This window comes from Moschus berezovskii, chromosome 3 (genome assembly GCF_049115385.1).
Source record: "Moschus berezovskii isolate FMDL1 chromosome 3, NW_MosBer_1.0, whole genome shotgun sequence".
In the NCBI taxonomy this organism is placed as follows: domain Eukaryota; kingdom Metazoa; phylum Chordata; class Mammalia; order Artiodactyla; family Moschidae; genus Moschus; species Moschus berezovskii.
The window spans coordinates 60,092,662-60,120,077 of NC_142462.1; the positions used below are offsets into that span (position 1 = coordinate 60,092,662).

The following is a 27,416-nucleotide window of genomic DNA, read 5'->3' on the forward strand; positions in this document are numbered from 1 at the left end:
TCTGTCCATTGAGTTTTCCAGACAAAATACTGGAGTGGGTTGCCATTTCTTTCTCCATCATGTGTGGTATACGCTCAATAAAGGAAAGGGAACGAGCAAAAGGACAAAATCACAGTGAAAATGCAGTCAGTCTCAAGCCAAATTATATCCATCAGTGTGAATATTGTGTTGTGCATTTCACAGAGTGCTTACTTGTGTTATGCAGTTGATAGAAATTTATTTTAGAGTTGACAGGTAACTAAATCTTACCTTTTCCAAGAGGTTGTATAATGTGATTAAGAGTTTAAGAAATATCCTCTCAAGAAGGACTTTGACTGACACCTGGGACAGTTATTATTTTGTTAATATTTGGCATGATAATAATACAAGTGAAGTAGAGGAGTCGATTTCTTTGCTGCACATTCATGGAGTGGCTCAGACAGGCCGCTGTTGCCTTTTTAAATGACCACCTTCTTCCTGCTCTAAGTGCTCTCCCTGCCCTTTATGCTAGTTTCCACATGTTTTCAGTTGTTCTGTTAAAGTACTGGGTAGATTATAGTGTTTTCCCTTTGACATATAAATTACTTAATTTTCCTTTTTAAAATTTATTTTTTAATTGAAGGATAATTGCTTTACAGAATTTTGCTGTTTTCTGCCAAATATTATCAATTGGTCATAGGTATACATATGTCCCCTAATTACTTAACTTTCTATAGCATCAAATCCTTCATTTTTGTTGATTTTGTTCACTTTCCCCATGTCTAACTCTTCCCACTCCTCTCTGATCACAATAAGAAATCCTCTTTCTTGCATGTAACTTTCTAGCTCTGTGGAAGTTTGAGTGACTCATCACATAGTGGAATTGATGAAGTCAACAGCTGCTGGCAAATCATCTTTTTTCTTAATAACTGTATCAACATGTGTTTTCCATTATTCAAATAAGAAAAAAAATGTATATCAAATATCCATGTTAGTCCTCATTAGAATTTTCATTTGGGAAACTCATGTTTGGACATATCAAAGTGTTCAAATGGGTACAATAGAGGAAGTTTCAATGGAGGAAAGTCATGGAGAAAAAAAAATGAAGTTGGGGAATGAAAACAAGTGGCAAGTATGTTTTGATAATGCTGTAATTTACTTCAGAATTGATTAGAAGACCATCTTTAAGACACTATTAGTGGTAAAGCAGAAACTTGGCACTTCAAGCCTTCATAGTCTCCCTTTCTATAGACCACCCTTTCTATCCATCCACCCATCAATCCATTCATTTAACAAATACCAGTTGAATGTCTGTTATAAAAATCTCTGCTTCATGGAGTTTATATCCTAAGGAAGACAAAGATAAAATATTGTAAACAGACAAAATAATTTCTTAATATGGCACATGCAGTGAAGAAAAATAGGCAAGAGGCTAAGATAGTGACTAACAGGAGGACTTGCTTCAGATATGGAAGACCACTCTGAGCAGTAACGTTGAGGCTGAGACCTAAAGGATGAGCAGGTAGCAAAGTAGAGAGGACGGTGTACGAGCATTCCAGTCAGAGTGAACAGCTGTGCAAAATCCTGTGACCAGATGGGACTTCACAAGCCCTTGGAAATGGAAGATCAGTGTATCTAGAGCACAGATAGTAAGAGAAGCTGGTGGTTTGAGCTAAGATGGAAGATATAATTAGGGTCTGGGTCATGTAAGACTTTGTGGGTCTTAGATTTTATACTGAATACAATAAGCTACTGGAGGTTTTTAAGCTGTGTATGTGTGTGTGACAGTTTGTGTTTCTGTATCACAAAATGACCAAATGAGTTAGATTAGGGGGCAAGGGTAAAAACAGAAAATCTAGCTAGGATAGTTCAGGATTTAAATAATGGTTGCTTACACTGAGGTAGTCACAGTGAAAATGAAGCAAGAGTTCAAAAGCAAGATAACAGTGAAGATGGAACTGACAGAATCCAATGAATTAATGATAAAAGGGAACCCATCCTAAAGAAAAAATTGCTCATGATGTATAAGTGATATCACATGATATTTGTCTTTGTCTAGCTAAGCTCACTTAGTATGATATTCTCTAGGTCCACCCATGTTGCTGCAAATGGGATTATTTCATTCTCTTTTTTATTTCAGACACAGCAAAAAATTAATTTATTTAAAGAAATTTTATTTTATATGGGAGTATAGTTGATTAACAATGTTTTGTTAGTTTCAAGTGTACAGCAAAGTGATTCAGTTATACACATGTGTGTATGTGTTAGTCACTCAGTCATGTACAACTCTTTGTGACCCCATGGACTGTAACCAGCCAGGCTCTCCTGTCCATAGAAATCTCCAGGCATGAATACTGGAGTGGGTAGCCATTCCCTTCTCCAGGGGATCTTCCCAACCCAGGGGTCAAACTTGGGTCTTTTGCATGCTAGGCAGATTCCTTACTGTCTGAGCCACCAGAAAAACCCAGTTATACATATACCAGTATCTGTTCTTTTTCAAATCTTTTTCCCATTTAGATTTTTAAAGAATATTGAGCATAATTCACTGTGATACACAGGGAATTGTTGGCTATCTGTTTTAAATATAACAAAGTGTACATATCAGTATGGCTCTCATTGTGTATATGTATATGTACGTGTGTATATATATATATATATATATATATATATACACATACATCTTTTTTCCTTTATCCATTTTTTTCTGTTGATGGACATTTAGATTGCTTCCACATCTTGGCAATTGTAAATAATGTTGCTATGAATACTGGGATGTGTGTATCTTTCCAAGCTAGTGTTTTTGTTTTTCTTGGATGTTTACCCAATAGTGGAATTGCTGGATCATATGGTAGTTCTCTTTTTAATTTTTTGTGAAAACTCCATACTATTTTTCACAGTGGTTGCACCAATTTCCCACCAACAGTAAAGGTGGGTTCCCTTTTCTCCATATCTTCTCCAACATTTGTTGTTTGTGTACATTTTGATAATAGCCATTCTGACAGATAGGAGGTGATATCTCATTATGGTTTTGATTTGCATTTCCCTAATGATTAATGATGTTGCGCATCTTCATATGTCTGTTGGCCATCTGCATTTACTCTTTGGAAAAATGTTTATTCAAATCTTCTATGTATTTTTCAACTGAGTTATTTTTTGATGTTGAGATGTATATTTTGAATATTAACTTCTTATCAGTCATATCATTTGCAAATATTTTCTTCCCTTCAGTTGGCTGTCTTTTTATTTTGTCAGTGGTTCCTTTGTTGTGCAAAAGCTTTTCTTTAAAGTCACTTCATTGATTTTGCTTGAATTTGTGGCATAACTTTGGCCAAGACATGACATCCTGCCATGGTTAAAAGCAGGTCTTCACACTGCATACTAGAAATGGATTTGCTGGATAAACACAAATATCAGGCTGCATTACTAAATAAAGAGCCTCAGTGTATGCTTGAGAGCCAAGCAAGAGGTACTCTGTAAACCACATGAAAGGAGTTTCAGGGCAAAGAAGTTAGAAGATTCCTTTGCAAAATTTTATTTAGAAGTTGTGGGCTTCCCTCGTGGCTCAGAGGTTAAAGCATCTGCCTCCAATGCGGGAGACCCGGGTTCGATCCCTGGGTGGGAAGATCCCCTGGAGAAGGAAATGGTAACCCACTCCAGTATTCTTGCCTGGAGAACCCCATGGACAGAGAAGCCTGGTAGGCTACAGTCCAGGGGGTCGCAAAGAGTCGGACACGACTGAGCGACGGAACGGATGGTTAATTTTATGTGTCAACTTGACTGGTGTGTTCAGATATTTGGTCAAACTTTATTCTGGGTGTTTTCATGAGGATATTCTTGCATGGGATTAACATTTAAATTAGTAGACTGAGTAAAGCAGATTGCCCTCTCTAACATGGGTGGGCCTCAGCCAATCAGTTGAAGGACCGAACAGAACCAAAAAGCTGATCTTTTTCTGAGTAGGACAGAATTGCTCCTGCCTGACTTCCTTTGAACTGGAACACTGGATTTGTCCTGCCTTTGAACTAAACTGAAACATAGGCTTTTCTTGGGTTTCAACCTGCCAGCTTTTGGACTGGAACTATCCCATCAGTTTTCCTGTAGCTTGTTGACTCGCCTGCAGACCTTGAGACTTTTTAGCCTCCTTAACTTGTGTGGACAAATTTCTTACTCCTCTCTCTCTATGTACTTTCCTTATATATTCACATCATATATTTCATATATATATATCCTATTGGCTTCTCTGGAGAACCCTGACTAATACAGAATATCTTAATGTAAACTTAGCCAAGGCCAAAATAAATTACTTTGGAAATGTACATCTTAAAAAATTCCAGTTAAGAAATGGCAAAGAGTCAAAGCATAACTGCCTCCCTGAATGTGTCAAATACCAATGGAGAAAGTTATCAATCACATAAAGTTGTTAGTGGCTCAAATTAGGTGACAAGTAACAAAATATTGACTAAACTGCTAAACAAATATTTATTAATTATAACTTTTATCTGAAGTAACTCATGAATGGTGATGACCTTAGAAGATCCCAACTACATGACTTTTTAATAGTTGAAAAGTGGAAGACCACCACCCCCAAAAACATACTACAAATATGTACAGACTCTAAATACATGCAGTTTACACACACACATACACACACATACACCACACTACAGAAATCAACACATGCAGGCCTGTTTTGGGGAAAAATAATAAATCTGACTATTTAACTGTTAAACATTTTTATTGTGTAGACTTATTACAGGACATGCAGGATAAAAAAAAGTGTAAAATATCAGTAAGCATATAAAAATTTCAGCAGTCTTTTGGACCAGCACTTGATTTGCACAAGGGACTAAGCATCTATATAGAACAGACATGTCTTGGGATACACAGTTTACAGATTGAATCATAAAACAATTTCCCAAGTGATTTTCCTCATATAAAGATAAAAAAATCTTTGCACTTAAAAATTATTCAGTATAGTACATTTTCAGTTATGTACACAGTTTAAAAGTAAAACTATGTCCATGCCAGTGTCTGTTTTAATGCAGAAAACCTAAATAGGTAACAGGTTGGCGATTAAAGTGCCAGGGAAACTGAGAGAGGCAAAAAAAGAAACCAAGCAGAATTCCAACAGGTGTATGGAAATAAAAGCAAACTGAAGGTTAAAAATAAAGCCCCCCAGGGAAGAATCTTACTATGAGCGGGAGGAATAAAAAGCTTTTGGATGTACCAGGCAGCTTTCTGTATGACTCAGGTTTACAGGTAAAATTCCTCAGTTTGACTTCAGAAGAATTTGAATTTATTCCAGCAAAATTACCTCCATCTTTTATTACTGCCTCCTCCCCCATCTTCTCTCTGAGCAAAGTGATGCTTGGCTTAAGTCCAAAGCTCGTGGCAGGGGGAGGGGCCATGTGTCACAGCATAACAGACAGTTGCAAGTGCTTTAATTTGAAGGGGTCACATTTGCAACAACTCTGACAGTCTCACACAATGGCCTCCATTTTATGAGCCCTTCCCCGGAGGCCCACTGATCAGCTGAAAAGGGAACACAATGTTCAACCACTAAACCACCCCGGTGATGGATTAGTTTGGAGTCAGGAAAGCGTGATTATTCTTGAAAATAAACGAAGCTGAATAGACATGCTGACCTCATTCAGCTAGTGAGAGGCAGGGAAAGTTGGCTTCCACTTCTGCCAGCCCAGAGGGCTTGGCCCCATTTATTCACCTTAATTCATTTAATGGGGCTGATGTGGACCATATTCAATATGGATAAAGATGTTGTGTGATCAAGTACAAACATGAACTTCATCTGATCCCATATCTTAGAGTCAGAAATAAGTGTGAAGAACTAGGTAATGGATTTTTCTAATTTTGGTCTTCAGGAAGGCTGCTGACCTAATGAAAGTTGATGAGGTGGACCCTATTTTAAAAGGAAAACCTGAAGAACAGGAAGGCACTTAGGTGTCATCATCTATATAACAAATATCCAGGCACACAAGTATCTATCACAGGTTAAAATTTCAAGAAAGTAAGGCAATAGATCATGTGCAGATTATGTTTTCTAACTTGATGAAGATCACTAGATCCCACTGAATCATTACAGTGAATGGCAGCAATTCACTAAACACTTAGGAGGGAAGAGTTTGCTTAAAACTGCCCACATATCTGTACACTCAGCGACAATAGCCTGGAATACTTGAATACTTCCCTTACCATAAAATGATCGACATTTTAGAACAGGCAGTTGAGGTTGTTAGTTCTTTTTTTCCTCCTCAGTTCTTCGTATTTCTCTCAAGTTATCTTTCAACAATAGGTTCATATCTCAGCCAATAGAACAATGATCCAAATGAAAGAAAAATATTTTAAATGGGTTTTAAAAGTTCAGACAACCCCCAACATAGATGAAATAGCTCAGAGGAGAAAAATAATAGTTATAAAAACTGAGAGTGTGATATCTTTGTTCTGAACCAGGAAATTCATTCATATGTTGTGGCTGTACTAGCAACTTGAAATTGGCACTGAGAAAATTAAAAGGGAAAAAAGAATCATATATACTTCTATCCTTGAAACGTCATTTATATTTCTTTCTGCATGTTGATGCGGATATTGCTGAATATTTTCCCAATAGCCTCAAATAGCGGGTCACAGAAGGTGTGGACGTAGATGGAATAGACACGGCTGATGCACTGAATCTCAATCAGGAAACTCTTAATGCATGGCACAACTGCCCAGATGTGCAGGAAAGAGAGAATGGCAAAGTAAATGCCCCAGATGAGTGCCATTGGGATGCCAAAGAGGGCAGACAGCAAACGGTAAAACCAGTACTTTGTCACAGTGAAGGTGGTGAAGCTGGCCTTCCAGATGCCGTCGAAACTGTGTGTTCCTTCTGGTTCTGCAATCACATCTTCAAAATCAATCTGAAAAGAAGTGACAGAACATGACCTTGAAATAGAAGAAAAAAGAAAAAACCCATTTCTGAGTATACATAAATACATATTAGCTTTTATGTACAGGTTCTGTGTAAAATGCTTAAAGGCACCCAACAGCATCAGCCTCACTTGGAATTTGTGGGAAATGCAGATTTGGGCTCCACCCAAACCTCTAGGGGTAGTGTCAAGGTGGATTTCTAACATGTTCTCTGGGTGTTTCTTTGCTATGTGAAAGGTTGAGAACTGCAGATCTAGGGAAAACTAAAGGGATATGATAAAATTCTTGCCTTCAAGTAAAGCCCAGCAACATGGATAAGTATACTAGGCATTCAGTAAAATGTAAATAACATGACCTAATTTAACTGCATTCCAAGACAACTACACAAACAATGTTAAGAAGTAGTTAGTTCGTATGTGCTAAGTCACTTCAGTCGCATCCAACTCTTTGCGACACTATGGGCTGTAGCCCACCAGGCTCCTCTGTCCATGGGTTTCTCCAGGCAAGAGAATGAGTGGGTTGCCATGACCTCCTCCAGGGGATCTTCCTGACCCAGGGATCGAACCTACATCTTACATCTTCTGCATTGGCAGATGGGGTCTTTACCACTAGCCCCACCTGGGAATCAGTTCATAACTCATTATCAACTCTCCAACACTCAGCTGGTAGACTATCTTCAGGAAATTAGATCATTGTGGGCTCTGAGGATTCAAGAAATCTTCATGGTGTGATGGGATTTGAGCAGGGATTGGAAAATGGGGTATGGCTTAGAAAGGAAGGAAGAAGGGATCTGGAAAACGCTGTGAGCAAGTCCCCAGGACAAGGAAGGATGATGCAGTGAGTGTCACAGGCAGACAGTCCTGTGTGGCCATGGCTGAAAAGAAAGGTTGAGACCAGACTCAGTTTTACTTTGTATACAGTGGTGATGGGGGGGTTGGGGAGTGGGGGAGGCGGTGTCTGTTGAAGATGATGGAGCAGAGGAATGCAGCCACAACCCAATTCAATCATTTACCAACATGAATTTGATAGCAGTGTCTAGGCTAGGGGGAAAGGAAAAGAGACTCAAGGCAGAAAGATTCTTGCAGTATCCCAAGTTTGAGATGGCAGGGCCCAAACCGGAATAGTGACCATGAAAAAAGAAAATAAAAGAATGAATTTCAGGAATGTTAAAGGAAGAGTCCCCAGGACTTGGTTACTTCAAGGATAAGGAGAAAGAAAAGCCTAGAAGAACTTTGAGCTTCAGGTTTGCCTGCTAGAGAGAGTTGTGCATGCATTCCAAGTTGCTTCAGGTGAGTCCGACTCTTTGCAACCCTATGGATCATAGCCCGCCAGGCTCTTCTGTCCATGGGATTCTCCAGGCAAGGGTACTGGAGCTTGTCTGGATTGCTGCTTCATCTTGAGCTTTAAGAATTAAAGCCATGGCCTCTTCCAGGGGATTTTCCTGACCCAGGGATCGAATCTATGTCTCTTATATCTCCTGCATTGGTAGGCAGATTCTTTACCACTAGCATCACCTGTGAGGCCCAGGACAGGTTGAATTTGTCTTTATTCAAAACTTTACTGTTTCTTCAATTCAAAAACTAAGTTCTCTCTTAACATTTTCTTAACTGCCTTCCTAATTTTCTTCTTGCTGTTAATGTCACCTCTGTTCTCTCTAGGCGCTTCCCAGGTGGTGCCAGTGGTAAAGAACCATCTGCCAGTATAGAAAGACATAAGAGATGTGGGTTCAATCCCTGGGTCGGGAAGATCCACTGAAGGAAATCATGGCAACCCACTCCAGTATTCTTGCCTGGAGAATTTCATAGACACAGGAGCCTGGCAGGCAATGGTCCATAGGGTTGCAAAGAGTCGGACACCACTGAAGCAACTTAGCAGCAGAAGCAACCCCTGTACTAGTCCCTTTTGGTGGCCACTAGGAAATAATCAAATTAGTCTGTAGTCATGTAGCAGTTAACTGTTACTAAGTGCTTCTACATGTATTATCTCCATGTGATCTAGGGTTTCAAACCAATCTGGGAAGGTAGGTTGTCATTTTACAAAGGAAGATACATAGATTGAGAGACATAACGGTGGCTTGCTAAAGTCAAGCACAGAGCAAAGGTGGAGACAGGATGCAAGCCTGGCCCCTTTCCCAATAGCATTCTTTCCCACAGAATTACTTTTCAGGAGGTTTTATCCATCTGGAAGGATTATATAGACTAAACTAAAGCATGGGATAAAAAAAATTACCACCAGAAGTGTAGGACAGAGCCAGTTTAACTGCGGAGTGGTGGCAGCTATATGAAGGAATCTAATGTGGTTTGAAATATAAACAAGTTGATGACTGCCAGCAGCAATCCAGGCAAGCTCAGGATTAAGGAATGAGGACTTATGTGACTCCATGGAGCCTCTCAGTGCCAAGGAGTCACTTGTGGTTAAACACAATAAACTTCTTTTGGAAAAAATACATGATGCTTACCAATAGTTAAGGTTTATTTTCTAAAACATTCTCTTTCTTGATCTGTTGTCCAGTGTCCTAAGAATATGTACTACATAAAAAAGGTATGTCCATAATTATCTAAAGGAAGTTAAATAAATTTATTGTTGTTCTAAAGTTTTCTTTCTCTGTTTAGATCCAGACTCAGAAGTAAACATTTGTGTGTTTTAAACGATTGTTCTAAATGTGTGGCAAGTCAGATCAATCTTTTAATGAAGTTTCTGTGCAGATACCTGTTTACTATAGGGTTTTGCTCTGATACTGAATTTTCCTAAAGCTGTTAAAAATAAAGGTCTGTGCTTTTCCTTCGAAACATCCCCAAAGAATTTTATTTTTTAAAGATGACCCTATTTTGTAAGAGGATTTGGTGAAGTCAAAATGAATGCACTAGAGCAAGGTATTCTTAATCTGAATCAAAGGTTGGGCAATGGTGTCCATGAATGCTCTGAAGCGGGTACTTAATAGAAGGCCATCACTTTTATAGAAAATAGAGAGTCTATTGCCAAAGGAGGCTGTTGAGGACTTTACAGGAACCAAGGATTCCTGTCTCTTTACAGAACAGAATTTAAGCATGTTTGCCTACAGATTCTTTTCCAAGGGAATGGATAGTTACTAACATTTGTTGACTGGCTATCATGATCAAAAGCGGTTCTCATTTAACTCACAGCAACTCTGTAATTTATTATTGCCATTTGATAGAAAAATGTGAAGTTTAATAAACTGTCCAGGAAAATAAGAGGTAGATTTGAATTTCCAATCTGGTTTGAAAGATATTGATTCTTTCTTTTAATACCACGTTGTTAAAAAATATTTTTCAAATTTTCTCTAAGGCAATTAGTATTTCATAATTAAAAGGCACATTGACAAAAAAAAAAAAGGAGAGATTATTGAGTTTAACCCTCTGGTAACTGTAAAAATTCCCACAATCTGGTCTCTGAGAACACTGTTAGGATGAGGTCATACACATATATACACGATTGGTCCTTAGCGAAGATCTATAAACATGTGTCATATATGTAAGATTTCTTACTGATAATTCAATTTTTCTAAACATAAATATAAATGCTTTTTTCAGTGAACATTTTGGAAATTCTTAAGTTTTGTTTTAAGTTGCTTAGAAAATTTGAGTGACTACTTTTTTAATGCTTTCCAAAACTGCAGTGAGTATGATTTATCTTCAAATATCCAAGTGAATTTAGAGCAAGTCTCCAGGGGTGGAAAGCAACATGACAAAAATAACATGTTGTATAAATATATTCCTTAGTTAGTTGCTGCTTTAGTCTTAAGAATGTAACGTGGCTTAAAATAAAAGTAAAGTCAATTAGATGCAGTTGAAGAGAGAAAAGGTAGGTTAAAGAAACACAGTGAAGCCAGAAATAATCTTTAGTTTCTCTCTACCTCCATTTCTGCAACAGTAATAGTAATACTGTGAGGAGGACATGAGAAAATTTATGCAAAGTGCTTGGCATGGGGATAGAGCATTGCAATATAGTAAATACTCAATAAACAGCATTAAAAATTACTTGTTCTGGGTGACTACGTTTTTTAATAGGCAATTGAAATAAGAGAAACTATCAGTTGCAAAGTATATGGTGGCTGTAAATTCAAACCTCATCAGTGCTTCAAAAGAACTAACTTCCATCTGTAATCATCTTTACTACAACCTCTGAGGTACGTGCCATTATTCTCATTTTACATAATGAGGCTACTGTTGGAGGTTAAGAAATTACCCAAGGTCACACAGATGATAAGTGGCAAAACTGGAACTTGTCCTTCTTCAAGTCTAACTTACTTTTGCTTTTGTATCCCTGGGACTATAAGCTCTTCTAATAGACCTATTTGCTTCCTAAAATATTCACATTTTGATTATTAAAGAAATTACTCTTGTTAATGTTTCTATTTTAAGTTAGGACATCTAGTAACAAGGATGTTTTGCCTTTTTGGTACTGACTGAATTTCCATGGCCCTGCACATCATGTTCTCACAATCCTGGGCACCTAGCCAAGAACTCTCTCTCTAATTGGCAGATAAGGAAACTGAGGCACAATTTAAATGGACCAGATTTCTCAAGGTCCCAAGTGAATCAGTGGAAAAGCTGAAATTAGAACTCTAACTTCCTGATTCCCAGGCCTAGGTCCACCCCTGCCTTCCACACTATTTCCCTATGAATGTACATTTTTCTCATTATGTCCCTTCTCTGCCTACCCCATTCCTATCTCTAGGTCTCCTGTGAGTCTCTCATTGTCTTTTAAGACACAGACTTGAAATATATCACTGTGTGAGGTTAGGAGAAATGTCCTTTTCTCAACATGAATATAGACATTTCTGTATACCTATTTAGGGTGAATAGGTGAAAACTGGCGGAGAAGGCAATGGCACCCCACTCCAGTACTCTTGCCTGGAAAATCCCATGAACGGAGGAGCCAGGAAGGCTGCAGTCCATGGGGTCGCTGAGGGTCGGACACGACTGAGCGACTTCACTTTCACTTTTCACTTTCATGCATTGGAGAAGGAAATGGCAACCCACTCCAGTGTTCTTGCCTGGAGAATCCCAGGGACGGGGGAGCCTGGTGGGCTGCCGTCTATGGGGTCACACAGAGTCAGACACAACTGAAGTGACTTAGCAAGCAAGCAAGCAAACAAGGTGAAAACTGGAGGGAATATTTTGAAAAATATCCTCATTATACATTTTGAAACATTCATAATCGATTTAACCCAACAAAATTCTGTTAGTAATCAGTCATTCCATTTAAAGGAAGTTCACAATTCCATCCAAGCATAGTTGCCTTAGCAGATTCATAGATATACAAAGCTGAAAGGATTCTTAAAGAAAAGGAGATCCATTTGAGAGAGAGAAATTGATGGGCAAAGCTGTCAGATGACCAGATCAAGAATACTTTTCCACTTAATGGTAGGCACAGGCTTGGAATTCAGGCTTAGAAACTTTCCTGGGCTTTTCCACTACTGTCTGCAATCACCTCACACCCTCCATCATCTGGATGCTACATTCCATAGCCAGTGGAAAAGGCAACTAGGCTTGAATGTGAATTTGAACATCACTGAGTGAAAAGTGGTGCCTTTTTCTGATTATTTCTAGTGTGCTCATTGTTCATAGGCATCATTGGTTTGATTTATCCCTCATCAAAGCTGTCACTCTGGAGTCCCATTCCTCAGGGATGTGACCCTCTTACCCCTCTAAAGGAAGTCTCAGAACAGGTGTTACTCAGAGCGAACTGTATTTGCTCACCTAGATTTGGAGCAGAGCAAGAATTAGAGGTTTCCTTTTGGACAAACACAAAAGCCAAGACATGCAGGTGCCATTTAATTTCTTAGAATGGGGATGCTTCAGATAAGGTTGAGCTGCTCCTCCATGAGCTTTTTCTGTTCTGTAAACTATGGAACAAGTTGCCCTTCTGGCAAGAATCAGACTTCAAAATCAAAGGCATAAATAAACTTCAGTATTTGTATGTCTTAATAGATGCTTTATAAGGAGTCAAGAGTTTATGTTATTAGATTTTAATAAATGACATTAAATACTTTTGTCCAACATTGACTTATGATGCTATAATTTTTAAAACATAAGTTAGCAAAAATCTAGCAGCGGACGTCAAGAAAAGCAATCTGTCTCATTGTGTTTTAATAATAGTTGTTGGCTAGTGCAGTAAGTCATTTTGTTAAATGTATGTGATGGAAATATTAAAAAAGAATTTTCCATGTACACAGGATTAAAAAACATGGGCTCATGTTTTTGTCTCAAAATTTGGACATTTTATTTCTGGATAAAGAATTTCCAAGAAGGAAACTTTAAGTACATTTGGGATTTAATAAGCAAAGATGCTTGCCTATTCTGTTTCCATGGGAAAATATCATTTTAGATTTTTGTGAAAATTGTGATAAAATTATGAAACTGTGATTATACTGGATATATGGAACACATAAATAATAACAAACAAGATGTTTATAGAAGATATGTGTTGTCTGCCTGACACCCACAGTCCCACTTTTCTGCCGGTGAAGCTTCATTTGTTCAGGTCATGGAAATAATTCTTCTATCTTAGAGATAAGTTACAGATGGTTTAGACTTGCCATGGTAATCTTAGTCTCCTTGTCAAGTGGTCAGTTTAGAGTAGACATGTGACCCTGTTCTAGCCAATGAGATTAAGTGGGAATGTGCTGGGCTAGACTTCTGGAAAGCTTTATCTTTCTTATGAAAAGAAACAGAGGCATTTGGTACGGCCCTTTGCCCTTTTCTTCCTACTTAGAAAATGATGTATTGCCTTAATGTAGAGAAGTCATCTTTTGACCATGAGGTGACATATATAATTAAAAGACCAAGAGAATAGAAGAAGATGCTGCTTTTGCTCTACCAATCTACTGAAACAATTCAGTAGCTATCTGCCTCTAGACTTCTCCTCATGCTTTTATTTTTAAGCCACAGCTATACAGATTTTCAGTTACCTCTATCAGAAAGCATTCTGAAGTGATATGGTAACTAACACTCTCTCCTTTTGGTTAGCATAGTAGGTGTACAACTCCTCATTTAGAAACCTAAGTTCGATTAGTAACTTCAGAATCTTTTTAGCACTACTATACTCTACCCCCAGAATACACTCCCTAACGTGTATCAGAAAAGTTTGTTTTACATTTACATTTAGTTTTAGCAAACCATAAGTAGGATGATAAATTGACAATAAAAAAAGCAAATTCATGTGTTCTGTGATAGACAACATTTAGGATGGCTTCCAATGATCCCTCCTCCTCTACTTCTTGGTATTTATGCCTTTGTGTAACGTTCCCCTACTTTAGAGTGGGCTGGATTTGTTGATTTGCTTCTAAATAATAAAATGTGTCAAAAATGATGGGGTAGTCACTTCCATGATTAAAAAGACCATGGTATCATCTTCCTTCCTTTCTTGCTCTCTTGCTCGCTTGCTCTGTGGGAAGCCAGGTGCCGAGCTGTGAGCTGCCTTATGGAGAGGTGTGTGAGGAAATTAACTGAGGCAGAACTATAGCCAGTAGCCATGGAGGAACTAAGTCCTCAAACCAGAAGCCTGGGAGGAACTGAATCCTACCAGTGGCCATGTGAGTGAGCTTGGAAGTGGGTCTTTCCCCAGTTGGGCCTTGAGACGAACTCCAGCCCTGCCACGTGGATTAAAGCCTGTGAGAGGCCCTGTACAGAACCACTCAGCTAAGTCACATTTGGATTTCCGACACATTGTTAGATGATTTAAATATTTGCTATACTAAGCCACTGAATTTTGAGGCCATTGGTTATGCAGCCATAGATGACTAATATAATTCTAAAATAAACCACCTTTATTTGGATGATCATGTTTTATTTTTCATTATATTATTCTTTTTTTGTTATATAAATCCATTTTCATGCTTACAGAAAAATATGCACAATGAATGTATATAAAAATCCTGCAATTTGGTCCTGGAGCAAAGTCCAGAAATATATGAGAAGGAAATACAGCATTTTAAACTTTCAACAATTCATATTAAATGGAATATTAGAAAAATTGTACACAGTTGATAGTGCTATCAGCTCACATTGCTAATGTGCTTGGATTTCTACCCAGATATGCACCAAAGACTGAGTCAGCTCCACCTTGAAGACATGCCACTGAATCTGGACTTTTGAATACAATGTGTTGAATGCACCAGCACAGGGGTAGTGTGGCAAAGGTTAATGGGAGGAAGGAAGGATACCTGTTAAAAAGCAGATTATTGGGCTCCTTTCAGACTTAGATCACACTCTGGGGTGGGCCTGGTGAATCTTATACAAAAAAGTGAACTAGTGAATGGCAACATCCGTATGGATTTAATGACAGCTTCTTTCTGTTGTCAATACTCTTCCCTCTGTGCCTGGAAGCCCTAGTCTGCTTCCTGCTTCTTTCCTGAAACTCCTCCTGTGCTGGCTGGCATATGGAAGTTGGTGGATAAAGAATGAATGGAAATTCTCTTGAAAAGCTTTCCCTAATATAAACCTATAAATATTTATTGGGCAAGGATGAATGACTATTATTTATTATGAAAAACACAAAAACTGGCAATAGAAAGCCTGATTTATTTTTTATGATTTTTAAACCCAGTATAAACAAATGAATGTTTTAAAAATCAAATACGTACTTCTAAAATCCTACCTACTACATGAACAAAACCCACACATACAGAATGAGGGTTGAAACTAATTTCAAACTCCCCTCAGTGTTCTCACACATATTTCCAACATTTTGAATGGCCTTTGAAGTCAGTGGAATAAATGTGGTCCATGAGTGTGTGGGTGTAGAGAGGGTTGAGAACTAGCACAATTAAATGTTACCAGAACACAGGAACTCTGCCCTAATGCCTATGTGTTTTCTCAGGGGCAAGGGCAAATATCCATTTGTTTACTGAACTGAACTGGCATCATTGAGGGGAAAAAGGGGCAGTAAAAGCTGCAGTGTTCTTGTAGCCTGTACTGAAAAGAGGAGGCCTGTATTGTATCCTTAATGCTTGTGATTGTTTGGACTTCCAGAGAATCTACACAGAAAACTAGGAAGAATTTAAACCAAGGGTGGGAACATTGAAGTGTTCTTGGATTGCCTTGGGGTAACAGGTGCTAGGCAACTTCACCCTGTGGGAGAGCACTGGGCTGCCTTTGGACCTAAAGGGAGAGGGCTGCATTAGTAATCAGATTTCAAACTGGAGAACAGAAAGGTGGGTGTTTGCATACTTCTGTGAGTGACAGGAGAGGGCTGGGTGTACAGGGAAGGGTGCAAAGGGGACCTGCAGTCCTTGACCTGGGCCTCTAGCTGGAACCCTTGAGTCTGTCCCTCTGGATTGCTTCTCAGACATTACAGAGACCTCAGAATAGATATTATACACATTTAGTGTCCTATTTCACTCATCTGCTTCTCTTCACAAACTTGTGAAGTTCTAGGTTATTTTCATAATAAGAATAGAAAATAGTCTTTTATTTCCTTGACAAGAAAAGGTCACTTAACTAATTGAATGAGTGAGCAAACCAGGATCTAGGGCAAGTTGGTGTCCACTGCACCCATCTTGGTATCCTCCACAATCCCTAATTGTATTATGCATACATTAATTAGCAAATATTCCATCAATATATATATTTTAAAGGTGCTATAAATAGCCATTGAAAGGATGTAGGCATACATTAACCATCATATTATCTACTATGAATTCTAGTCCTGATTTCACAAGGACACTTTTATTTATCGATTTTTTTTGTATCCTATTTTATTCAAAATTATATTCTTTTTTACCATAGCTCCGTAATACCATGATCTGATCAAAATGAAGTGGAGGGCAAGTTACTTGAAAGGAATGGAAAGCCTACAGAGGAGGAGGCAATTTGGACTCAGAAGTTTTCAGATTTAAGGAACAATGATTTAGAAAATGCTGATTATGTTGTTGTGTGGTTGAGTTTTGCTGCAATGATCTGAATAAATATAATTGTACCGATCTCGCCCGAAAGCAAGGGGTGTGCACTGGGGTATGCTGAGGAGGATAAGCAGCGGTAGAGGCAGAAGCAGCAGCCCAGCTCTTCAGAGAATTGGTAGAGCACACCAGTGCAGATGAGATAGGGTGAGAAGAGTGAATTTGTCCTTTGGTGTCTTTAGCCTCCACCTTTCCTCGTGTGTGTGTGTGTGTGTGTGCGCGCTCCACCTTTCCTCATGTGTGTATATGTGTGTGTGTGTAAAGCAGGTGTTATTTCCCCCATTTTACAGATCAAGAGCCTGAGCCTCAGGGAGGCTACAATCAGTGACTGAACCAAACACAGGACTTAAGTCTCTTGGATCCTCCATCACATCACTCGCTTTAATCTCACACCAGTACTCATTCTGTTTATGAAACCCTGCTCATTCAAAGAGAGTCAGAGTAAGAATTTCTGAATCAATGTGCCCTGGTTGCTCTCCCTTGCCTGCAACCATGGTTTTCATCCAAATGAACAGAAAATGCTGTCCTGACTCAGCAAATAACCATTTCTAACAGGACAGGGCATGTGTATCCAACTCAGAGGCTGTGGCTGGCCTACTTCTGCTATCAGACCTCCATGTTCAGCATTACTTTCACTCTCCAGCAACCAAGTTCTTCTCTGCTCAGGACCCCCTGAGTCATTTGACCATTGATTATGGGGTCCGCATTGCCTTGTCACTTCTCTGTGGCTTTTTCTAATTAGCTTTAACATTGGACTTTTCCCTATTCCATTCCTATAGGGCAAGTGGTTCTCAAACATTAATCCACTCATTTGTTTGTCAAAATGCAGATTTCTGGGCACTGAGATTCTGAATCAGCTGTATCTGAGGGTAGAGTCCAGGTGTGTGTACCTCCTCTCATTTTGATACAAGTGGTAGAGGGAAGACACTTTGAAAAACAAAAAACTGTTTGCTGTCTTAATTCTCTACTGAGAGGATTAAATATCCTAACACTCCGATCTAAAGGGCATGATAGTAAGTTAGCTACTGTGTTTCTCCCTACTGTTGAAAGGCAATATGGTAACATGGTTGATAGCTTGGGGGCCACTTTGGATCTCAGCTTTGCTAAGATTATTAAATGTCCCTGTGCCGTAGTTTCTTACCTGTAAATTCTAGGTATAATCGTATCTACTTCATAGGATTATCCTGGGTATTAAATAACTTAGGCAAAATATTTGGAACAGTGTCAAGGGCAGTGGTCAATACTACATCGGGAGCCTCTGGCCCAGGCACCCAAACCAGAAGTGGGGAAGTGTCAGGGATTTCAGTAACAGTGTTGGGAGGATGGAGGAGCTCTTTTGGAACGAGAGACCCTCTTGGCATTCCCGAAATCATTTTGTGCAGGTGGGTGCTTATTCTGCATTCTGCCATTGAGCAAATAAGAATTAGTTCGTCTCTTGCATGTGCGTTAGCCTTCTGGAGTTTATTATAAACTTGAAGCATACGTGCCCTGGGGGAGAAGATGCTCCAGCTGACTGAGTTCGTGGATATGTCTGAAAGTGGCAGCAACACCAAGTAGACATGACTCTGCTTTAGATTAATTCCTTTTTGCCTTATTCTTCCTTTCTTTTCACCTTTAGCCTGAAGGGAGCCACCAGGTGTCTCCATCTTTTGCTCTTTGTAGGAGGGAGTATAAATGATCCTTGGGTTTGTATTAAAGTTAAATTTCCCTGTTTTGATAACAAAAATATACATTCATAGTTTACATCCTGTTGTGCCTTGAATTGTGTTCCCTGTCAAAAAATATATTGAAGTCTGAACCCCCAGTACCTTGGAATGTGACCTTATTTGGAGACAGGATCTTGTAGATGTAATTAGGATGAGGTCACACTGATGTAGAGTGGGCTCCCCATCTGAGATGACAGGCATCCTTCTAAGAAGATGGTGTAATGTGAAGACACAAGAAGGCCATGTTATTGATTGAAGTTATGTAGCTGAACGCCAAGGAACGCCAAAGATGGCCAGAAAACCAGGAGAAGTTAGGGAGAGACAAGGATGGATTACCCTGCAGGTTTCAAAGGGCACAATGTCTTGCTGACATGTTGATTTTGACATCTTGCCTCCAGAACCATGAGACAGTAAATTTCTATTGCTTTAAGCCCCTAGTTTGTGATACTTTTTAAGGCATTCCTTTGAAATGAATATACATCCTTCTGAAATTGTTAAAAACTGTCCTTGATGATGAGACGATTTGGGGGTTCCATAGCATTTTTATACCTCCTTGAGTAAGCTGAGTGCTCTTTCTTCTGGGGATCCCAGGCAGGAACCTAAAACTGCATTTGGTGCACCTGAGACCAGCAGACCATGAGCCTTTTTCAGGAATCTGGAACCATCTCTCCCATTCACATGGCCTCACATTTCCATTATTACAAAATGTACCTAGTTTCAGATGGCTTGGTACAAAGCAGGCTGCATGTGTTTTGATTCCTTTTTTTAAAATTTCAGGCTTCTGGTATTGATTTATTTGGTGGCACTTGTCGATGTCAAGTATTACCAAATAAATGACATGAAACAGCAAACAGTGTAAAAATAAGCCAAGCAAGGGCTGGTGATAGGAGCACTGAGACGAGTGCTGAACTTGAACGGGGAAGGAGTCACACCTTGGGGGAACTCATGTTTGTTATCCTTGAGAAGTAGCTAGAGCCCTTCAAAATGGTGGAAGCTTACTTCCCAGATAGAAAGACTTGTACTGTTTAATGCATGGAAATCTTGTTTTATCCGAGCATACAATGATAAGGATTCATCCAGAGATCTCACTTGCTCACAAAGTTATGTGTTTACCCTTGGGAGTTTGTTACTCTTTAAGCTTTAGGGCATGTCATAGGATAAATATGAATGATTACCATGCTAAAGAAAATAAAAGCTCTTTCCATTCTATCAAAGACATAAGAAACGGAAATGTCTTCACTGTTTTCAAGCTACCCATTGGTTCACATAGACATTTGTTTGAACCAGAGCTTTTAAACACTCTTTAACATTATTTTTTTCAGTTTCTACAACTCACTTCCTGATGGCAGATGTTGTTTCCTACTATTCACTTAAGTCAAACTAGGGTTACTAATAGCTTTCATCTTACTTCACTGCTGGAATATTTTTCCCTCCAGTGCTTCCAGTCTGTTTATTAAACAAATAGAAAATGAATGAAACAAATCTCTGCAGGTTTGAACATTGCTTGGCTAGTGAGGAAAAGGATTTACACTAGGGTCCTTGTAAAGCTTAAGCAAGGATAATCACAGCCCATTATGTGGTTCCCAAGACACAACTTCCAATCTCTCTTACAGGGTTTCTTCATCTGGGCACTGTTGGCATTTTGGGTCAGCTAGTTCTTTGTTGTTAGGGTGAGGGTTGGGGGGCTGTCCCGGGCACTGTAGTGTGATTCTCAACATTCCTGTCTTCTAATCACCAGACGCCAGTAGCACCTCCTAAATTGTTACAACTAAAAATGTCTCCAGACATTGCCAAATGTTCCCTGTGAGGGGAGCAAAAAATTATCCCTGGTTGTAATCTGCTGCTCTAGAAAATCAGAATATGATTTGATGAGGCTGTAACCTAAACTTTAGAAACATTTATAGCCTAGAATGCTTGCATATTTATTTCAGGCACTTTTGGTTTACAGTACTGTGGCCTTGTGAGTTTATTCAGTAGTTATTAAGTACCTACTTTTTGAGGATGGAATAAATGAAATGAAGAAACAGAACCAGGATAGGATCTATGATTTGGGTACAAGTGTCTTTGAAAAGGGGACAGTGCAAATAAAATAGGGATGGCTTCTGGCTGCTCAAGCTTCCTCAACAATCATTATCAAGGAGGAGTGATGTCTTTCTGTGGTACACTTCCTTACTTTTAAGGTAATAGAAGAATCACTTTTTTGCCCCTCCCCAAATCACTAACCTCTTGAATTTAGACCAGACCATTTTTTTCATCCAATCTACCCCACACTTATTTAATGGTTTGATTGTGTGTGTGAGGTTATTTCTGCTGCTAGACTATAAGCTCCCTGGAATGTTGCTGCTGCTGCTGCTAAGTCACTTCAGTCGTGTCCGACTCTGTGTGACCCCATAGACGGAAGCCCACCAGGCTCCCCCGTCCCTGGGATTCTCCAGGCAAGAACACTGGAGTGGGTTGCCATTTCCTTCTCCAATGTGTGAAAGTGGAAAGTGAAAAGTGAAAGTGAAGTCGCTCAGTCGTGTCCGACCCTTAGCAACCCCACGGACTGCAGCCTACCAGGCTCCTCCATCCATGGGATTTTCTAGGCAATAGTACTGGAGTGGCTTGCCATTGCCTTCTCCGCCCTGGAATGTAGTAGATACTAAATTAATGTTTGTTGAATAAATGGATAAATTAATGAATGCTTCCATTTGCCAAGTTATATTTCTCTCTCCTGTTTATAACAGCACAAACTTGATAAAATCTCCTTTAGGAAATAAAGTTTGGAATGTGTTATCTGGCCAGGGGCTAGTGATTGCATTTGTTGACTGCATTCTATTGTCCTAATGCATAGTAATTTTGGAAAAAGAATGATCAAAGACAGAGAAGACAGATCTATTTCATTTTTGTTTATCATGAAATTTAGGTTGAAACTTACAGAGTTAGATTTAGATTTAAACCTATAGCTTTAGCTTAGGGAGCTGATGAGTTCCCAGAGAATGTTCAGGGCGTCTGGAATTCAAACAAATTAATGTTTTCCTTCAGATTCTTACAGCCAGGGTGCTAAGTGATGGGATTAAAATCACATAGGGTCTTAAATGCTGAACTTTATATGGGTCAGAGAGAAACAGACTCTTTATAGCTGGGTAATGGGAAAATCTGATTCAAAGTCATGGTGCTTCTGCCCTGTAGTTCTTAGTCATCTGATCCTATTGCTCACAGATGGGCTGTTAAAAAGAACTTAAGAAATGTGGCCATATGAACTAGGTGAATTTGACAACTGTCAGCGCTCAGAAAGTCTGAGCATTTTCTGTTTAGCTAGACCTTATTAATGCCATTGCTTTAACTAAAGTTGCAAGTGATGATGCACTCTGCTGTTATGTGAACCAAGAGGAATTGGCTGGTTAAAAAAAATAAAAGTATGGAAAGTTTGTAACCAACTTTGGAACTGATCTATCTTGGAACACAAACAGTCACTTTGGAGGCATGGGCAATAAAAGGAAAGACCACAGAGTTCTGAACCCAAATGAGAAGGGGAAATGAACTCCAGTTCTTAATCTTCTTCAGGACCAAATGTTTGTTTGTGATATATTTGTATTCAGCATGCCATCTGTTGGTAGTTCAGTATTTCAAAAATGATTAAGTCCCACAGCCTTAATATTAAACGTGAAAATGACAATTGGTAAAATCTAGGAGTAAGTGTTAGTCGCCCAGTTGTGTCTGACTCTTTGCGACCCCATGGACTGCAGCCCACCAGGCTCTTCTGTCCATGAGATTTTCCAGGCAAGGATACTGGAGTGGGTTATATTGATGAGGGGCCTTCTACCCTTCTCTCTGCATGGACTTCTATGTGCTTTTATAGTGTTCCACACTTTTATAAATACTGGTTAACTGGAATCACAGAATTTTAGAAATAAAAAGTGACTTAGCAATCTTCTAGTTCAACTTCTTGATTGCTACAGATGATGAAACTGCTGTCCAAAGAATCCAAGTGACTTCCAAGACCCAAGGTAATACTTGAGGTCAGTGTCCAAGAGAGGGCAGGAATTCAGGTTTCCTCTGAGACTCAGTTTCCCCATCTGTTCTGAGGAATGATTGGCATCAGTAAAGTACTTCTCAGTGACTTGGGGTCTCTTCTCTGTGCCAGGTCTGGAGAAATGTAGGAGAAGGCAATGGCAAGCCACTCCAGTACCCTTGCCTAGAAAATCCCATGGATGGAGGAGCCTGGTAGGCTGCAGTCCGTGGGGTCACTGGGGGTCGGACACGACTGAGCGACTTCACTTTCACTTTTCACTTTCACACATAGGAGAAGGAAATGGCAACCCACTCCAGTGTTCTTGCCTGGAGAATCCCAGGGATGGGGGAGCCTGGTGGGCTTCCGTGTATGGGGTCACACAGAGTCGGATACGACTGAAGTGACTTAGCAGCAGCAGCCATCCCTATGTCCAGTGAAGGTTCCTGTGGCCTCTACACCATTAGAAGAGAAACCAGTGCATGTTGTCAGCTCCATTCCTAGTATATGCCTGAACCATGAACCCAAGTTAAAAAGGAATGACAGGGATGATGTTCTGATACTCTTAACCAGCTGACCTTCCTCTTGGGGAGAATAGAAAGAATGAGCAAAGGAAACGGAAAAACATCAGGACTGAATTACGTAAGTAACACGAGATTTATCCTATGTACAAAGTCTATCTTATATAGCTGCTAGAGCAGAGCTCCAGAAAGCATTTTTTTAATAGGAATTTGAGTGACAAACATCATATTCCAATAAAAATTCTAAGGACTCTGCCGGATGAGGACCTAGAGAAGTAATAATTTTCCCACTGTAGTGCTTACAGTTTTGTCATGATGTGTGGTTTTATTATAGAGAAAGTCTGAGTTGAAACCAGACTCAATTCCAGCTGTACATTAGCATCACCTCGGGAGCTTGCCAAAAAATAAAATTAATAATAAATAGGCCTCGGCCCCATCCTAGACCAATTCAATCAGAATTTCTAGGGATGGGGCATGCGCAACAGTATTTTTAAATGTTCCCCAGATGATTTGCAACTAGTATAAAGAATGACTGGTCTAAAGTCACAAAACAGCCACCCTCTGCAGAAGCCACACTGTCTCATGAGTTTAAATCACAATAGGGATTTATACAAGCTGCAAAATTGTGTGAATATGCAATGTGTAGGAGGGAGTGGATGGGCAGGCTTGCCATAAAGATAATGTTTCATACTGACCTTTTGGAACATACAATGCATGCATTTTTCAGTGTTCTACTTTCAGATGTTTACCACTTGCATTCTCAACCACTGTTAACACAATGCCACATCAACTCCTCTTTGCCCCCAAACAAACCAGGTATCCTGCAGGAATAGAGGAAAGTGTTCATACATATGCCTATGCTTAGTTATGAGACTCTGTGTCAGTATTCTTACACACCAAATTGTCATTGTAGAGGTAGAAGGATTTGAGAAGCTACATAGACAAATTAGGAATTCAACACACAACTGTTACAAAATAACCTCTTGTGACACATTCCTGGGATTAACCACTCATTACTTGGAATTTCTTCTCCCACATAATCTAACGTTTTTGTTTTTTAAAAACTAACTCTTTCCTCCTTTTTCCTTGTCCTGAGTGGTGATTGCATATGAGCAATAATTCCCTTGTAAGTCTCATAAGATCCTGCTGCTGCTGCTGCTGCCAAGTCACTTCAGTCATGTCCGACTCTGTGTGACCCCATAGATGGTAGCCCACCAGGCTCCCCCGTCCCTGGGATTCTCCAGGCAAGAACACTGGAGTGGGTTGCCATTTCCTTCTCCAATGTGTGAAAGTGAAAAGTGAAAGTGAAGTCACTCGGTCATGTCTGACTCGTAGCGACCCCATGGACTGCAGCCTACCAGGCTCCTCCGTCCATGGGATTTTCTAGGCAAGAGTACATAAGATCCTAGCAATAACTAAAAGCAGCTGACATTTTATGTTCCCTTTCAACTCTTCTAACAAATTGCCAGACAAGACAGTCCCTCCCCAGCCCTACCTGGGTGTTTCTCTTCATCCCTATCTCTTTCCTTTTGCTCTTCTATAGGATCTTTCCAGCATCTCCACCTCCCTCATAAGCTCAAAACAGAACCCATATTTAGTAAGCCTGATTTGTAGCAAATAGAGAATCTTGTCTATGACTTTTTTTTTTGGACTGCATTCTCCTTTTGAGTCTATTTATTATATTTCCTTTAAAATGTCATTAAATTATTGAGATGTTTAATGTTCAGGAACAATTGATAAGACTTAGTTTGGTTCCCCTATTGCCCAAGGGGTATGGAACTTGATGGATTCATTCAAGGGTATGTTTACAATAGTGATTTTCACCCAGGAGATCTTGGTCCTAGGGAATTATTACAAAGGGTTTCCAAATCCATTGTGTTCACCAAGCATCTTGATGTTCCACCTCACAAGCTCCCACAGAAATACCAGGAGAAACCCTCTCCTAGTATTTTCTTATTCTTCATATTTTTGCCTATTTGTTTCCCAGTTAATAGCTATATGTTGTATTCCTAGTTTTTTTAACATTATCTCACTTTGTATTGGTTTTTAATCTTATTTGTATAGAATATTTGTAACTTGCCAAAAATCACTTTGATATTATTTTTATCATAGATGTTAACAAGGTTGTTATAATTAGTGTCATTTGTAAGTTGAGAGTCCTCTTAACTTGCTCATGCCACTCATTGATAAAACGGTAAATGTGCTAAAACTGTGTTCCTGGTTGTGTATTAGATACCAGTCACATCTAAAATCCACATTACACATCAGCATCCTTTTTTAATGGCAGCTTTCTAGTTCTACCTATGCTTAACTGAATAATGATTTATATTATTATTTAATTTATATTAAATTATTGATTATTATATTAAATTATTATTACTTTATATTAAATTATCCTAATTTCCTATACTTTGTTGATAGGGAAACTATTTGGGATCAAATTGACATGTCTTGGGGCTTCCCTGATGGCTCGGATGGCAAAGAATCTGCCTACAATGTAGGCAACCAGGTTTGTTCCCTGGGTTGGGAAGATCCCCTAGAGAAGGGAATGGCTACCCACTCCAGTGTTGTTGTCTGGAGAATTCCATGGACAGAGGAGCCTGGTGTGCAACAATCTATGGGGTCGCAAAGAGTTGGACACAACTGAGTGACTACCAGTGACATGTCTTACTCTTATCCTTATTATAGTGAATCCACCTTGTATCACAGGAGATGAGAGAAAGAAGTGTGTCTGGAAAAGGAGCTAACATTCACTTGGCCCAGATATCAATAATGAAACAAATGATGTCTGACTCCTAGAAATATTGAAGTGTTTTGCTTATTTTTGTTTGTTTTGTTCTGTTTTGCTCCTGAGATCTGAAATCTCTGAGAGAAAGAAATTTCTGTGCTGTTGAAATGGTAGATTAACAGTCACCACCTCCCAGCTAGTAAAATCTCAGAGCTCTGTATAATTAATATATGGAAGCAATAAAATGAAAGAGCAGGAAGACGAGGCTTGGGATTTTCAAAACTGTTGTCTTCTTTAGGCTTTGTTTTTTTCTTCAGGTTTTGGATTTTTCTTCAAGGCTCTTTCCTGACCTAGTCATTCCTCTGATGCTGACCCCTGCAATTGTCCAGAGGTATATGGAGGGTCTGACAGGAAGTCCTCCTACCCCTCTCTTGGCAGGGGAGTTCTCACATAGCCTAAGACCCAACTCTCAGCCTTCATACTTCTGGCCATAGGAGACAGTGCCAAGCGGCAACAGTGGTATCTCTTGGCATTCTGGGAATCTGCCTGCCCTGCCTGCCATCTACTTAGGAGATTCGCCTTATCCTGCAGGCCCTGGGAGATTGTCCAGGTGTCTTAGCTGCTCATAGGAAGGCTCAGGAGAGGCATATTTGTGTCCTCTTCAAACTGAGGATTAAAAAGAATTTTTAATAATAAATATATATACATGTTAGAACGAGTTTTCTCTTTACCTGAGATAGAGTGAATGTTTTTAGATTTTTTTTCTTAATTATTTGGAAATGTTTTTCCTTGTAAGGCTTTAAAGGTGGCCACCACAGAGAAGAGGAACAAAGGAAGACAGTGACGTAATCCTACTGTCTTTTCGCTCACTTAAAACATTTCACTCACTTAAAACAGTTAAAAAAGAAATTTCAGATTCTTTTCAGATGATTCAGTTGGGCATCCGTTTTCTGATAGCAGACTCAGTGGGGGCCCTAGGTGAGTACTGGGCAGCCACAGTCCTGAGACCACAGGGAGCCACTCTTCTGTTCTGAAGGACTCACACATGATGTGGGGAGAGAAGAGGAGAGAGCCATGAGGATAGAGAAGCAGAATGCTTAGACGACTTTGATACATGCTAAAATAGACACAAAACTACAATGTGGTGGGAGCCAAGAGAAGAGACGATCAGTTCTGATGAGGGCCATCAAGGAGGGCTGACAGAGGCCCAGATATCTGAGGTGAGGCTTAGCAGGTGCCTGTGGCTCTGTTAGGCAGGTTCTGGTGTACCAGGATGCATGGCAGGCTCCGTGCATGGTGCAGAGTAAGTGCTTCCTAAATAGTTGCTGAATGGGCTTTCTGGGGAGCATTTTATCAGAGAATGACTCTCAATCCTACATTTATAGCTAGAATAAGAGAAAGGTTTACCCAAAATATTTTGGTGAACTGGTGGTTGTTAACTGTTTTAGACAATTTCTCCCTACATATTAGTAACAAGCCTGACACTAAGAACACGTGAGAAATAGGGATCTGTTGACCATCCAAAATAACTGGCAATGAAATCCAATGAATGCAGTTCCATTTCCTGAACACATGCCCATTTCCAGCTATATATTATTGCTAATAATATAGAAAAGGCAAACAGTGAGCTGTGATTGATAGAACATTTTAATTGTTTTTCTGAAAG

General features: G+C 39.5%; 1 protein-coding gene across 3 annotated transcripts in view; it reads right to left on the reverse strand.

The window, feature by feature from the left end:
- Positions 1 to 4,674: 4,674 nt before the first annotated feature.
- The window catches only part of CAV1 (caveolin 1), a 36,591-nt gene continuing 13,849 nt past the window's right edge, over positions 4,675 to 27,416 (reverse strand). For all 3 annotated transcript variants that reach the window (XM_055420823.2, XM_055420824.2, XM_055420825.2), the window contains exon 3: positions 4,675 to 6,872. In XM_055420823.2, the coding sequence (XP_055276798.1) occupies positions 6,531 to 6,872 (342 nt within the window). In that variant the 3' untranslated portion in view covers positions 4,675 to 6,530. The remainder of the gene's footprint in view (positions 6,873 to 27,416) is intronic.